We start from the raw sequence: 16279 nt of genomic DNA, 5'->3' as shown, positions 1-16279 counted from the left end.
TATATTTTAGTTTCTTCATTTGTCCATTTCTGTCTCCAGAGACTGAGCTAATACATAATTTAAAGAACTATCCAACTCGTTGTCATGGGGTATTTGAGACTGTATGAAATCCAGACAGAGGCAGAACTTTACAAAAAGATACTTTTATTGATTTGGTAAAATTGTGAGACCCTGCTGTAATATGTGAAATGTTTCTGGACTGTTCTGCAAAGGAAGCTTTGTTGCCATATCACAATTCATCTATCCAGCCATTAATAGAAAGCCTATTCCTGTTAAACTTTCTACTACCCAGAACCTGGCCTGGAAATCTAAAATGCAAGGCAGGATATACACCCTGGATGAGACACCGGTTCATTGCAGGGCACACTAATGCACATTATTGAGGGACACCTACCTGTAGATGCAAACTAGACAAAACTAGTTTAAATCTCCTAGATTCGGAAGGTAGTAGGAATCTAAAGCAACTGGTAAAGACTCACAGGAACGTGAGAAGAACATACAAACTCCGCACAGAAGGCACTCCAGTTGGGAGTTGAACCCAGAATGCAAGAGTGCAAAATGCAATAGCAACACTAACCACCTCCCATATCACTATTAGAAGGTAAATAAGTAAAACTGTATAAGCATTCAAACAAGTCATAGAATAGGGAGTCTGTAGCAGAGGCAGGATAACAAAAAATGATTTTATCATCATGTAGAGTAACTGTAAATGTGGAATCTGGGGTTACAGTGCAAGGACCCCTTTCTCTTTCTCCAGAGAATTTATACATTTGACACTTTGCTGTAGTAACAATTTGTAAATCGGTTATTTGCAAGCTGAGGGATACCTGCATTCCATTCGGAAAGACTCTCTTGAAGATGGCCTTGATGGCCTGCTGAGTGATCTCCACAGAGAATTTTAGGGGCGTTCTTTAAATGTCATTTTCTACACTTCATTGTCTACTGTGTGATCCCTTAACAAGCAGCAATTCAGGTTGTCAGTAAAGTCATTTGTACTGTAATACCAACACCCACGGAGTTGGGGGGTGGGCAGTGCAGCATAATGGGTCAGACTCTGAACTCTTAGCTGTCGGCTTGTAAGCTGAAGTCCCTGCTGCAGACGCTGCTGTTGTACCTTCAGCAAAGTACAGTATGTTAGCCTGATTGCTGCATTTCAGTCAGCAGTATAAATGGGAACCAACACTCTGATCACTTAATGCCTAGAAACTAGTACAAGCTCTGGCCTGATGAGCCATTGTGTGTGGCTCAAATGGAATTTCCCTACCTATTCTTGGAGTAGAAAGAAAATAATAGTCATCTATAAGAACACAACAATGGTTACAACTGAGAGAAAGTCATTTGGCCCATCTAGCTCATTCTTTCAGTATCTACTGTAACTGATAAAAGGATTTCGCCCAGGAAAGCAGAGCATTCGATTCAGATGGCTGGGCAGCTTTTTTCATACTCCTACAGTACACCCCTTTTGTGTAAAGATATGCCTTCTGTTCTCAGCTTTCCATACAATAATCAGATTATGTAATTGATAGCTTTTTGCAATCAAAGACTACACACCTTTTAAAGTAATACCTGTCATTCCGATTACGTGTAAGTTCAACCTTTAAAACAAGTATTAACCTGTTTCAGCACAAGTATTAAAACAGTATCTTACATGTGTGTTCTGTCTTCCTTTGGCGAGAACATCATCTGTCAGATGGTGATGCAAATACAGGACTTTCCAAAAGTACCGAGACTGCCAAGTCAAAACTGTTATTTTTGCTTTACTGTCAAGCAATTTGTATTAGTGTTCATGTGATAAATATGACAGATAATATAATATACATTAATGTTTGGTTGATTCCATGTATACATTTGATCATATTATATTATATGAAAATACATACTATTCATAATGGGAAACATTCCCTTTAAGTAAATTTCCTATGGTAAAAGTCAGGATTTTCTTGTATTTGCTGCATGATGCCTCTGATCCATTGATCTCACCCAAAATGTTGTGTAAGATGGTTTTCCAAGTCTTTTCTGAATTCCTCTTTAAGTTCTAGTTTGTTTTTGGGATGTTCTGACTTCAGTCTTCTTCAGCATGTAAAATTCATGCTCAATTGTATTTAAATCTGATGTTTTACTTGACTAATCTAAGATTTTTCAGTTCCTACTGATGCACTCCTTGTCTGTTTGTTTTGGGTTATTTTCGTGCAGCATGACAAAATGTCATTCACAAATTATGGAAGCATTTAGGCTTATTCTGTATTGCAGGCTAGGCAGCAGATTTAATAACCTAGGAAGCAGTTTGTTCTAAATAAACAAACAAAATGTTTCTGGAAACTTCAGAATTTATTCTGCTGCTGCCATCGAGATAACATCATATAAACCTATTCTAATTATAAACTACTACCTGCTACCTGTTCATTCAAAGTATATGATAGCTTATGCTCTACCTGATTAAGTCCATTCATTTATTTACTATAAGGAAATGTTCAAAAGTGTTTGCTGTTTTTCCTGTAGGTGTCCACTGTGACAAGTGATTTAGGTTTCTTTGTTGTCTGTTACACATTTTGTATAAAATGCCAGTGTAGCCTTCTATCAAAATCTATGTGGCAGAATGTCAATTTATCATACACAGTAGGGCTGTACTTCATATTGTACTGCTGTGCTTTCTTCTGAAAAAAATGAATTCTTTTTTTCAGATGTACTGTACATTGTAAGGCTATATACATTTGTACTTTCATGAATATCCTCTCTCTAGTATTCTACAAAGTCTACATCTATATACTAGAATAATTCAGGCAAATAATACCATATCATAATGACCAAAATATTCCAGATAGTTATTTTTTCTGTTTTATATATACATATTGTAAATATGTTCACAGCTGTGAAATTACTATAGATTATTATCTTATTTTATATTATTATCACTTACTTTTGTTTTATATTTACAGATATATAATAATAATTTCAGGTTCATTTTAGTTTTTTTTTAGTCATTTCACAGAACATTACAAGGGGCATTCTAAAATCATGTGTATATTTTCTGAAAGGCTGAACATAAAGTATTGGCATTATCCCTTCACAGTATGTGGTGTCCACATTCCCACAAAAGCCACTTACCTTGGCTCTTTGGGTATTGTGTAAAATTCTGCTTTTATTGTTATGTGATTATTAAAAAGGCTATAATGGAATACCTAGACACAGATGGGAGATTTTGCCTGTTAGGTGATGTGTTATTATCCTGCAATACAAAACTTGATTGATAGCATTTATATTGCTTGTCATTCTAAAGGATCCCTAAGTATTTTCCATAGGTAAAACAAACCCATGTAATGCACCACAGATCCTTCTGTAGCCTGGATCTCACCTGGATGTTCAGGAAGTGCTCCATTGACTTACAACTCATAAAACTGTGACATGTGCAAACACCAGAGACCAAAACCATTTTATCCTGTGAATTTACTCTAGGTTTCAGCACTGTTGTGTAATTATAAGTTATTTTGCATTCCCATGAATTACACAATGATGATGCCCCAGAACAAACTATTGTCTTCTGTTTGTTATTGGTCCAGCAATACTAAAAAAATCTTTATTTTAGACTAGTCCAAATAATGGCACTGGCAGAGGGAATTTTTTCTTGAATCTTTTCCATATTTCCCTCATGACGATTATGGACTACAACTCAACTATGACTCTATATCTTCTACAATTCTGCTATGTCCTCAGCACACAGAACGTCATTCAAACTCTGTTATATTTTCAAACCTGCAGACAACTGTTTTTAGAGTGTCTAAAAACAATTTAATTCAGACTGCACTTGAGGATCTGAAAAGCCATCATTTAACTGGTAAGAAATCTCAATCAGTGCACATCTCTGAGTTTCTTTAACCTTGACATTATGAAGCTCTGTTCAGCTCACGTTGTAAAATCTGCTGCCTAGCCTGCAATACAGAATAAGCCTTGTGACCTAAAACCCACTGGTCTGAATCCTGGCTGTGTCCGTGGGAGTGGTGACTGGCCCTTAACCCCACTGTTTCTATTCCAGTTTGCTGTGTGGAAAGAGGCAATTAATCTAACAACATGCACGTTTGAAGAATCTGTGTGTGTGCTTTTTTGCTCCCTTTAGGTTATTTCAGGTAGTTGTTGGAGAATAAGAATGAGTAACAATCATGACATTAATATTTGAGTATGTAACAGGAAAAATACAAGACCTATATTATTAGAAATGAGATAATCTATATAATTTTATTATATATTATTATAGTACTGTATATTGTGTCACCTTGCTTTCTTTTTTTCTGCACCATTAACTTAAAATTTCTAGAGACTAGATATCTCTAGTCCTTAAGTACACATTTTCATTGTTCCACACTGTGAAAAGAGATTTTATGTTTCAGTGTTGTTTTTTTTTACAAGTTTTAAACAATTTAACTTATGGAAGAAGTATTATAACACTAGACAAATGCATTTCAGCACAGAAGAGTTGTCAACCACATTGTTTTCTTACGGTGAAAAAGGAAAGCATTAAAAAGGAACAATACTAACTACAATTGTTGCCTATTTTTAATATTTTCCTTTTTATCTACAGAAATTGCAACTGTTTCTGATTCAATGTGTATTCTTATAGTGTTTGTTTTATAGTTAGTTAGTTATAGTTAGTTGCAAACTAACTTGCCAAGCACTGATATAGGTTGTTATACAAAGCCAAAATTGTATTATATTTTATCAAAATATTGCAGGAAACAAAATAAGGTATATTACAAGACAGGTAATTATATTGCAGAATATACGACTTTTAAAACTCAGTATATCTTGTATACAGAAACTATTGCTACAAAAGTAAAAAGCAGAGTATGAGTAGACTTAAGGATTAAAACTGTTGTTGAACTAAAGATTTCTTGGTAAGAGCAGACCAAGAAAGCACAGTGCATATTCAGGGTTCAAACCACCTCAACAAGAGGGGCGGTAGCTCTGTGGCTAAGGATTTGTGCCAGTGGCTGGAAGGTTGCTGGTTCGTGTCCCGCGGCTGGCAGAGGAATCCTACTCTATTGGGCCCCTGAGCAAGGCCCTTAACCCCATCTGCTCTTGGGGCGCCGTATAAATGGCTGACCCTGTGCTCTGACCCCAAGCTTCTCTCTCCCCACCTGTATGTCTCATGGAGAGCAAGTTGGGGTATGTGAAAAAGACAAAACTCCTAATACAAGAAATTGTATATGGCCAATAAAGTGATCTGATCTGATGATTGATGGGATCTCTATAGAACCCCATCAACCCACTTTCAGGACACCAAGGAAACATCTACTTTACACAGATTTTTCATACGACACTCATTATATTCCAAAACAAAAAAACAAGAGTTTCATGTTTTGCCTTTACAGCACCATCTTTACAGCAGTCTGACAAAATTGTACGATTATTCGCATTTTGTTCCAAAGGGAATGGAATTCTATAGTCCCACTCTTACATTAAAATAATAACTTTTTTCATGTATGTATGTTTTAGAAAAATAAAATATAAGGTGTTTGGATAGTTATTGAATGTTTTTGACATCATTCGTGATGGGCCACAGTAATGTGAGAATGAGGACTGGGACCAGGAGTCAGATGATTTAACCTGAGGAATGTCAAAACTGTTGAAAGTAAGGAGGAAAGACACATAAAGAAGTCAGTATTACCCATTTTTATCAAGAGAACAATAACTTTACGCTATTTATATGTTTGAGACTGGACTTAGTCAACTCAGTGCAGTTTCCACCCAAACACAGTCCATCAACGTTAAGGCAGGATCTGAGAGACTGGGGTCAGAGCACCTCACCGAGATCAATGGGGAGGCCCAGATGTGAAGGTCTGGCACGATGAAGGTCTTTTCACCAGTGAACACTTGCAGTGATTGATGGTAAACTGACGGCACGGTGCTACATTGATCAAGACCTGAGATCTCATTGCTGCTCTTTCTGCAGGCTCATCAGCACATGACAACATTCCAGCAGGACAACACACTATCTCACGCTGCTTGTGTAACATCATCTCTTACGAGATGAATGACCTACTCACGAGACCCCAGCCCCGTGCTGAACACTAGTGAAATGAGCTAGGACACTATGCAGCATTTAGGGCTCAGAGACCAGTGAACAGGCACAATTTTGACCTGGTTTTATGAGAGGAATGGGAAAGAATCCCACAAGACAGTAACTGTATTTGTAGCCTGGAGCAAAACATGCATTGAAGATTCACAGGCTGTATTGGCTTTAATGGCGGCCCCACACGTCACCCCTGTGACTTTAAAGAAAGCCCCATGTCAATCAACTTTGCTGATGACAAATAACAATCAGCAGACTGAAGTTCTACTGTATGTTAAGATAACCATTATATGTGATGTCTGCAATAAAATGTCACTGTACCTAAGTCAAAAAAGATTGTCATTTTCCAGATAATTCTGTCATTTTGTTGCAATTGTGATGTTTCCTTTGATGCTCGGTATACATACAAATTATTATTGAGATAAGTCAAATGAAATAAATAATTTCATGATGCAAGATGACAAACTTTAAAAGGCCAAGGATGTAAAGCAGGGATCTGAAGTAATCCATTTGTTGAAGATATCTGCAATATGTTTCTTCTGAGGCCCACTACAGTATATTTTCCATTCTTTCTGCCTCTCACCCAGCTGTTCCTAATCACAAACATTACTGAAATTAAATACACATCTATATATAACACAAACATTTCCATTTGTTTTTGTCTGAAGCATCTCTCTTGCCCATTATTTCTTTCCTCTTGCTTATCTCCTCTCTCTGAATGGGGTTCAGGCCTGCTCATCCTATGGCCGGGAGGCAGTGCCAGAACAAAGCAGGTTGAGCTCAAACATTCACAAAGCATCTGATTTTTGGATATTGTTGTCCCTTGTGAATTAATCCAATGAAACTTCTGCTGAAGGTGTTACTGTGTTAAAGAAGTGCTGTCACCTCCTGAAATCTAGACAGTGCAGAAGTTTCCCATGGCAGAAAGCTGCTGCTGTGGAACAGGTAACTGCAGTCTGTGGTGGTGTGTGGGCTTGGAGCCCATGAACGACCGTGACTGAACCCTGACAGTGAAGGGAGAGCCACAAAAGGCAAACTGTTCATGCTGGTACACTTATATTTCCTTTTCCATTACTATTATTATTGTAGTAGGAGTGTTTGTTTTTTCATTAAAACCTTACCTTGTTATTCCACACAAAGTCCCTTCAAAGATGCGAGTTGCCTTTGCCAAAGCCCTTGAGGATTTTGAATATTCAGATCAAGTACCCTCATAATATTCACTATTTAAGACTGAAATTGTTCTGTTCTTTTAGTGTGTTAGTTATAATATTCCCGTAAACACTGAATTGTACCTGGTTGCCCTTCTCTGACTTGTTTCTAGAGCAGTAATATAATTACTGGAAGATCACCAAAACTGTACAATCTTAAAAACACTGCAAATGTATCCTACCATACAACATTAGTAAAGGTACAAAAACTTTGTTACTTTAATAATAAAACAATCAGAAAAAAGCCAGTTTTTTAGATTTTATTAAAACACAAAAAATACTTTTTGTATTAATAATGAGGACAACAGGCAAAGAAACATAATCAGAAACCTTTTCATGGCACACAGACTTTACTGCAATTACCTCACTTGAATCTGATTATATTTTTAAATGAAATACAATTTGCCCCTTTAATTAAAGGGCCTAAACATGAATGATCTCTCTGGAATCTTCTAGAATTGTATAGTACTGATTGTGTAAAGTTCATATGTACAACCTACTGACTGACAAACGTATTAATATTTCAATAAACATACATTTAAAATAATGTGGTCCAAGGGCTCCTTTTCTCTTTCTGTTGCTATTTTGTATTCTGTTTGTCTGCTGCTTATCTCATTGGGACCACATCAACCTCCAGTCTCTAATCCACAATCCCTTTTTAAAGATCTGCCACATTTCTAACTTTCAATCACCAGTTAAGTTCTAGTTTTAAATTACTTCATCTGAGTATAGCTGTATTACTCTGTCGTTTCCAATACACAGTACCTAAATTATCTGAATCACCAGAGATGAATCATGAAGCAAGAAGGATGAAATAATTTCCTCAGAATGATATTAGAATGTAAATATTGCCAGCAATTAATGTTTAGATGCCTGAGCAACAAAAATGTGAATCCAAGGGATATAATTTCCCAGTATGACTACTTTTATTCCATTTTTGATTAAGGGAATATCTCAAAACACCACGATCTAGGAGTATATGATCATATTACACTCTCTAATTGGAGTTTTAACTTGCTTAGAGAACAGATTGAAGTCAATTAAGAGAGATGTAATACCAGCCTTTAATTTCCTATAGTGCCTTTCCTGCTATATCATTTCACAATGCTGATTTTGTGTTGTACATTTATTTTTAACGTACTGTAATACATCCATGCTTTCCTACTAGTAAGCTTTTGGGAATTAAGTGTAATAAAATGTTAAAATGTCTGCACAACCTTTGTAAACTGGGCTTCAGAAATCTAAATAACAAATCATTTACCCATGTTAAACAGTTAGGTACAATAGCTCAGGTGTAATGACTCCTATTTCTTAATTCCTAAAATCCAATCATGTCTTCTTAAATGACAAAGCATACAGAGCAGGAAGCAGCTCTGTTACACTGAATTCTTATCTTCATTTCAACATTGTAATTAGAAACATTTATTAATATTGTATTCCGTATTTCTATGTTGGTATTACATGGTAACCAAAACCTTCTCAAAGGTTATAAGAAGAAATACAAGATCTATATAATTTGAAATTAGGTAATGCTTCTAATTATATTATATATTATTATAGTACATTGTGCCACTTTGCTTTCTTTTTTATCTGCACCTTTAACTTTCAATTTATAGAGACAAGAAAGCTCTACTACACATTTCATAGTTCCACATTATGAAAACAAAGATTTTTGTCCCAAGGTTTTTAACAATTTAACTGATGGAGAGCTTGATTTTATAAATTGTTAAAAACTTGGATTTAGAGTTGATAACAACGTGGGTTAAAATATAAGTTAAACGCTCCTAAAAATGTTTTACAATTTGCTTTCATCTGGTTGTAATTCAAAATGAGAACAGCTTGACAACTGTCTTTTAGAGATTCACAGGCAGGCAGGCAGATCATAAATAAAACAAAGATAAATATCTCCAATCATAAACCACGAAACATCTCTTTCAGGATATCAGAGGTTTTCAGGACCTTGTTTAATTTTGAAGATTAAATGCATGTTATGGGTAATAAACAGCGAAACTCAGTGAAATACCCAAAGTAACAGCCCCTGCAATATTATGAAAGACATAAAATCAGACTCGGGTAATCCGAGAACAAAACTGGTCATAAATTTTAGCCCCCCCTTTTTTTTTATCCAACAATGTGACAGATTTTTGCTTTGTTTTTGCTACAGTATGTCCCTTACAAGAGAGTTTCTCTGCAGATGATTAATTTATTCTATAAGGTTGTAAAGACATTACAACAAAAATGAGATACTCCAGAGTACCTTAACCTGAAACTCCTTTGTTTCGGCATCCATGCAGGCTGCTCATAGACACAACCGCTCATTGCTCATACTCACTGGAGGAGTGCTGAGCATGATGGTGTGGGCCAGAGTGAGGCAGCTGGATTTAGCCCAAGGATCAACAAGCTTTTGGGGCCTTTAAAATTCAAGGGTAAATCATTCACAAGTGCCTCTCAGGATACAGCTCTAGTTATTCCACTCAAATAAATGCATCTGGAGAGGGAACAAATTAAACCTTAGTCCTGATGCCAAAGGACTACAGATGTTTTATTAGTCCCATTATTTTTTTTATTTTCTCATAACAGGAAAAACTCATTCAAAAAACATCACCTTCCAAGTCCTAGGAAGATATACAATCAAATATCTATTAACTGGCACTGCTGTGTTTGACTGTAGATGTTACATTTACATCTACAGTCTGTGAATGATTTACCCTTGAAATTTAAAGGTCCCCAAAGCTCGTTGATCCTTGGGCTGAATCCAGCTGAATTTTAATTTATTTATTTACGGTCAAACAAAACTTTGTAGCTCCATAAATCAAACCACCAGTTCTGTTGATTATTAGTTTTCTCTGTTTGGAAGAACTAACATTTTTTTAAATGACAAGACGTCAAATATAATTATGACCTTTAATTATATAGGTTTGTCCCTTACAAGAGAGTTTCTCTGCAGATGATCAATTTATTCTAGAAGGTTGTAAAGACATTACAACCACAACTCTCTTGTAAGGGACATACTGTAGCAAAAACAAAGCAAAAATCTGTAACATTGTTGGATTAAAAAGAAGGGGCTAATTATATAGGTTTTTTTAGTCTTGTTGAGTGCTATTTCTTTTTTTGCAATTCGCAATTTGGACCTGACAGTCATACCTTTACATTTCGTTGGATTTCTTTCGGAATGTTTATGACATTCCTGTTGCGGCAGCAGTCATACAATCAGTGTAGATATTAACTCAGACAATCGCCAAAATCTCACATAAATTCAATCATTCAAGCATGTTCACCTTAAAGGAAGCCATGTTAGTGAGGCTAAAGGGAATTTCAGACTCCAGAAAAATAATGACTATTAATTCTAGCATCAGATCATGTGTTTTCTCTCTTCAGAATTAAACGGGGCCAAGTGTACTTTCACTCGATAACAAAAATGTTAAGTCTTTCTTTTCCAGTGATGTTTTCTTTGTGGGATAATCAGATGATCGCTTCTTGAGGATTACAATTCCCATCAGACACAGGAGTAATTTGCTGCACCGTTAAACTCCAGATCAGATGCACAGCTCAGAGTATGCGCATATTGTGTGTTGAAGAATATGTGGCATGCCTCACCTTAACAATTTCTAACCCTGTAACAAAAATGGATGTCAGAGTCAGGTAACAGGATTCCGAGACCCGCGCGACTGTTGTCTAGCTTCACTTGTGCCTCTCCTGGAACTTCTTCAATCTCAAAAAACAGCAGCAGCAGAGAGAGAAACTGCTTTATCTCGTTCACTGCTAAATACCTGCCAGGACATTTGGTAGCCCCAGAACCAAATGGCATCCAGTAATATTTCAGTTTCTGGCCGTGCTTATAGAAGTTGGTCTTCTCCTTCCCACCTTCAACAAAACGGTCAAACTTGTAGATCTGTTTGGGGGAAGGAAGAAAATCAGTTCAACATGTTATGTTGAGGTGCTTCGAACGAGCAATACTGAATAAAATCAATTTCGAAACATGATACATTATTTCCATTCATTTAGAAAGCTTACAAAACTAGGAAACACAAGAATGAATTTAATTAAAACAGTATAATTACATTATTGCATTTTAAACCAAGGAAAATGCTAAGCACTTTACAAATTGAATTTAAATTGTTCATAAGAGAAATTAGACATATATTTCAATATATAATTGGCATGCAACTCCTCTTATCATTTTAAAATTACAGTATTTCTATTGCTCTAGCTAGTTGTTGGTGCTTGAAAGTTTATAGGAAGCCGGGAATGAAAATGATCTGAAATCATTTGCATGCAGGTGGTAACCCTCTGAAGCCACATTAAAGCCGAGCCAGGGTGGATTAATTTCTAGTCTTTGATATTCATTAACTGTGGCTTCAGAAAAATACAAGGAGATGACACAATTACCCTCAGAGCTTCACTGCAGTTCAATAGATCTACGATTTCAAGTTCACACTGCCATACCAAATGATCAGAAAGTCTTGGGGAAGGAATGTAAATTTCACGCAGCAATGAACAGTACTCTGATTTCAGCAGATTTATTTAGTCCTGTTTTTAATGATGGTTTGGGGAAAAAAAAAATCCTTCGTGATCAAACTAAAATGCCATTTAAATGCATCCTTTCTGGGGTCCTCAACCGGCCCATTTGCTTAACATTGGAAAAAAAAGGTTTCAAGGGAAAGAAAGTTTCAAGGGAAGGAAACAGCGTGTTTAGGGAACTAAACAACAGCCACTGTAATCCAGATATTTTGTTTTATTCAAGCCTTAAATGATGTGAATTACCATTCTATTGTGCTGGAAGAGTAAAATTTAGTTCCAAAAGGAAGAGTTACTGTATGATTTCGTTATTCTGCCTAGAACAAGTATCTCAGCAGCGAGAGGTGACTGAAGCACACAACTGAAAACACACTGAATGCTGCTCCTACAGTACCTCTGGATCCTCAAAGATCTCTGGATCCATGTGCATGCTCTGGGGATAGAGCGCTATGATATCTCCCTTTCTCACGCCAACGGACCGGTCTTTGTCAAACTCCAGAAAAAAGTCCTCCTGGGCAATACGGATGTTCATAGAGGCTGAAGACAGACGCAAACTCTCATTTATCGCGCTCCCTAAATTGGGGGGAGAAGTACATCAGTGATTTGGATTACGAGTTGCTTAACATTTCTAGCCAACGACACAAAATACTAGCTCCACTGTCTTCTCGCGGGTTTTCCAAGGGAGGCTGCCAGGGCTGTGAATACCTGCCTCTGCCACCAGAATGTGTGGTAACCCATAAATCAAGAATACATGTCATTAAGTAAACGTGAGCAACAATAAACAGCAACTATAAATTAATTCATACAAAGCATGTTATGATTTAGTTCAAGTAGGGAGCTGTGTCAGCATGCGTAGGCTGCAAAGGAACAGGTAAAGATTTATTCCATTCTGAAAGTGTTCACACCTGAAGAAGGCTCCACGGCTGAAACATTGTGTCTTTGAAATGCAATCATCAACTCCGATTCTTTCTGACCCAAAAATATAAAAATAGGGTTGCAGTTCCTCACAGTTTTTCTGTATTTGTATAGGACTTTATGACTAACCAGTATGAATACTTATAAAAATCCATAAATTGTGTTATCCTGTTTCTCACTGCTTGTTTGAATTGGATTACTTGTGTTTTAATCAACAATGAATTTTCTGGAGTAAAAAATAACCCTGAGTATAATCTCGAGTGATTAGATGCATTTACATGATGCTAAAGTCTGCTACCAGTACACATTCCTAATCAGTCATTAAATGAAGGTAGGAACAATATAATCCCACACATTGCTTCAACCATAAAAGACATTAGCCACTGAGAAATTATTCAATTAAATCTGTAGATACTGTTTATCCCTCTCCCATGCCATAAAATGCGCAAAGCCTTGATTTTACCATCTACTGTATAAGCCAGATAAGGCAACACCAATCTACTGAACAGTGTTCAAAAATAAACAAAAGAACATGGGCATCAACCTAGAAAGATCAATAAAAATAGGACCTTAAAGCAATTTTATAGAAACACTCCCAAACATAGTCTTTCCTTTGATTAAATCAGACTAGAGTGTATAATAAAATACACAAATTATCTTGGTTCGAAGAATGCAGAAACCAAAAAGTAAATGACGAACGGAAATCCACATCCAGGTCTGTGCATAAATCCAAGTATCACCCTAGGTTTATAAGCACCCAGCCCAGTGTCCTTGGTTTCCCTGTGGCCTTCACCTTGTGCTCCCTGCACAGTGAATTTTATGGTTAATTTCCGGCAATTTATCCTGGCAGTTTCAGAAGAAATTCCTACGGGAATAATGTGCATAATTTGCATAAATCATTCTGATAGAATGCATATCAGCATGTAGCTCCTGTCTAGAGCTGCAACATTTACTTTGTAATCAAAACTGACTTTTTTTTCCACCAGCACATCTAGAAGCTGTGTTATGCTGCTTGATTCTTTCTCATCAGTCCTGTGGGGTGGGGGGGGAGAAAAAAAACACACACAAAAAAGGGAAGACATAAAAATCGTTAAGAAATCGTCTTTTAACAGGTGACGACTGATCGCTGTGCTAATCTCTAGAACTGGATCCAGGAAGGTGCAGGATGGCCCAACAGACACTGTGCCACCAGCCATGGTTCTTTTTTTATCTATCAGCATAAACACACATAATATAAAGAAAACAACAACTGTTCTCTCTGTGAAAATTAGATCTACTGGGGTGTGCAAAGAAAACAAAGTGGCATTCAGCACACTCTTGCATGAGGCTTTTCCTTAAGCGTGCATTTGTCTAAAGAAATGAGGTTGCGGTCAGCTTTGTGTGTCCAGCGCAGTGATCTAATGTGACGTACAGTAAGTCTGTGCATATTCTTTTCGACTGCCTTCGTTACTATAATCAGGAAGAGTCAAATCGGTTTTGTTGGTGACGAAGCTAGGAAAAAAAAAATGAACCTTTTGCAGAACGCGGCCCGGCGCATGGCGTGGCGCATAGCCACGAGGCACCTGACACGATAAATTTCAATTGGCAGAAACTTTGCTGCGTGCTGGAAAAACAAACGGACGAAAACAGGACCAAACCCCATCCATGCGCCAGCCACAGAAACACGCACGGCTACAAAGAGAAAAAAAACTGAAGACCCTGCCATGTGAAATAAATATGGTAGGTGACACGTTAAACTTTGCTTCATTCCAAGCAAATCAATTGCACAAATAAAAAGAAAATCCCCAAAGTGCAATTATGAGCAGGGTTTCCTCCAGCAGCACAATAAACACGGCTGCATCCTATTGGTTGACATCCTTTCTTGCTGCATGGCAGAGTCTGATGCAGTATCACAGATGACAATTGGGCAAGCATCTCTTATGCAGAAGTTAATCACAATAATAGAGCACAAAGTGTAGCTTCACGGTCGGACCATAAATGACAAATCTGTTTTACCATCCAGTACCAGCTACATGTGGGAGGTGAAGTTAACACAGGCTTTGAGCATTCCTGATGATAATTATTCAACGACAGAAGTCACATTATGTTCATCTGCACTGGGAAAATACAGTGTGGTAGAATTGTTTTTCTTCCTTAAATGAAGATTTTTTTTTAACAGAATGAATGCGTGGCTTCCATGCACAAGCACGCAGATTCACATGTTATGAAATTGCCTGTTTTTTCTTTCGTGTATCTCATGTTGGAGGAGCTGTTCCGTGTATCTGGCAGGCTAGCTTGCTAACATGGGAGGTCTTCCATTATGTACCAAGAGGTACAGTAAATTATCCAGTGCAGTAAAGCAACATCTGTTTCCATGCAAGTGCCGAGCAAACAAGGCATTTTAAGGAATACCAAGGGATAAGCAAATAAACAGCCTTGATTCATCTCCCTCTTCCACGTAAGAATCAGATGCTCAGCTGCGATTTCCATGCATTAATAGCACAACCTTTTGATACTGCTTAGCCAGGGAGGTTCAATGCAACACTCAGTACCCATCTGTCTGAAATCTGTAATAATTTATTTTTCATTGACCTCCCAATAATACAAATTAATGTGGGTCAAACATCCCGTGAAATAAAAAAGATATTACTACAGTATAACGAAAAATGGACACAACGATGGCTCGATGGTTAGTCAAAATGTTGAAACATTTTTAACATGAACGGAAAATGTACAACAATTACTAGACGTTCTTGTAGATTTTCAAACACAAAGAAGGAATAATTTACAATTATATAACGACAAAAACATCCATATGGGCACTGTTGTTATATTATTTTCATTTTCAGCATGATTCCAAGTAACGATTCTGAAAAAATAGCTGTGTTTCTTATAATATTTTCTATGGGTATTACAACTTTTTGATGGAGCTAAGCTAGGATTTTGAGAAAATTTGTTTAATTCTCCTTTTAAAATATTAAGTCTAAACATTAAAAGTTGGTGACACTACGACATGATTAGGGAACGCACTGGCCCACTGGGTCACACTGTTCTGATAAAATGCACATCTTAAACAAAACAGTGAGAGCCGGAGGGTGAGGTGGTGGCACTGATTCATCATGATACACACAGGAGGCTGCCAGAGTTCCTGGGGTAAAGCAAGTCTTTACTCAAAGTCAGTCCTGGTGCCTTTGTCTGCAGTAATACAGCAGCACCACAACCGTCTGCTAGGCCTTTACTTTTTGCAGAGTTTTGGAGCATATTTACTACATACAGTATGCACATCTGTATACAGCATTTTGGAGATTATGTGTTGATTGGAACTAAAATTAGATGATAAAATAAGACGAAAACAAATGATTTGAAAGTAGCCAAGTCTCGGTAGGGCGGAAAGAAAAAGAAAGTGAGGGAAACACAACAGACAGGCCAATATCAGCAGAGCCAAAGAGCAAATCGAAGCAAACTTGCAAGGTCTATCCGAGTCAAAGCTGAAGTCATGTCGATCCACTTTAGTGTTTCTCGAATTTTCTCAATACACTAATAAATATTTCATCTTTAATTCCAGTTTGCTCCCCTCTGCACTCGTGCCTCCAAG

General features: G+C 37.1%; 1 protein-coding gene across 7 annotated transcripts in view; it reads right to left on the bottom strand.

The window, feature by feature from the left end:
* Window positions 1-7518: 7518 nt before the first annotated feature.
* cyp7b1 (cytochrome P450, family 7, subfamily B, polypeptide 1) overlaps window positions 7519-16279 on the bottom strand; it is a 73042-nt gene continuing 64281 nt past the window's right edge. For 6 of the 7 annotated variants that reach the window (XM_088642345.1, XM_088642341.1, XM_088642342.1 and 3 more), the window contains 2 exons: window positions 12185-12363; window positions 7519-11164 (listed from right to left, as the gene is read on the bottom strand). In XM_088642345.1, coding sequence (XP_088498471.1) covers window positions 10871-11164; window positions 12185-12363 — 473 coding nt within the window. In that variant the 3' untranslated portion in view covers window positions 7519-10870. The remainder of the gene's footprint in view (window positions 11165-12184; window positions 12364-16279) is intronic. The other variant, XM_088642343.1, reaches the window with a different exon arrangement.

The sequence above is a fragment of the Lepisosteus platostomus genome, chromosome 8 (genome assembly GCF_059453375.1).
Source record: "Lepisosteus platostomus isolate fLepPlt1 chromosome 8, fLepPlt1.hap1, whole genome shotgun sequence".
Lineage (NCBI taxonomy): Eukaryota > Metazoa > Chordata > Actinopteri > Semionotiformes > Lepisosteidae > Lepisosteus > Lepisosteus platostomus.
The sequence above is the reverse complement of the archived record's forward strand: the minus strand, read 5'-3'. Positions and strand labels throughout refer to the sequence as shown.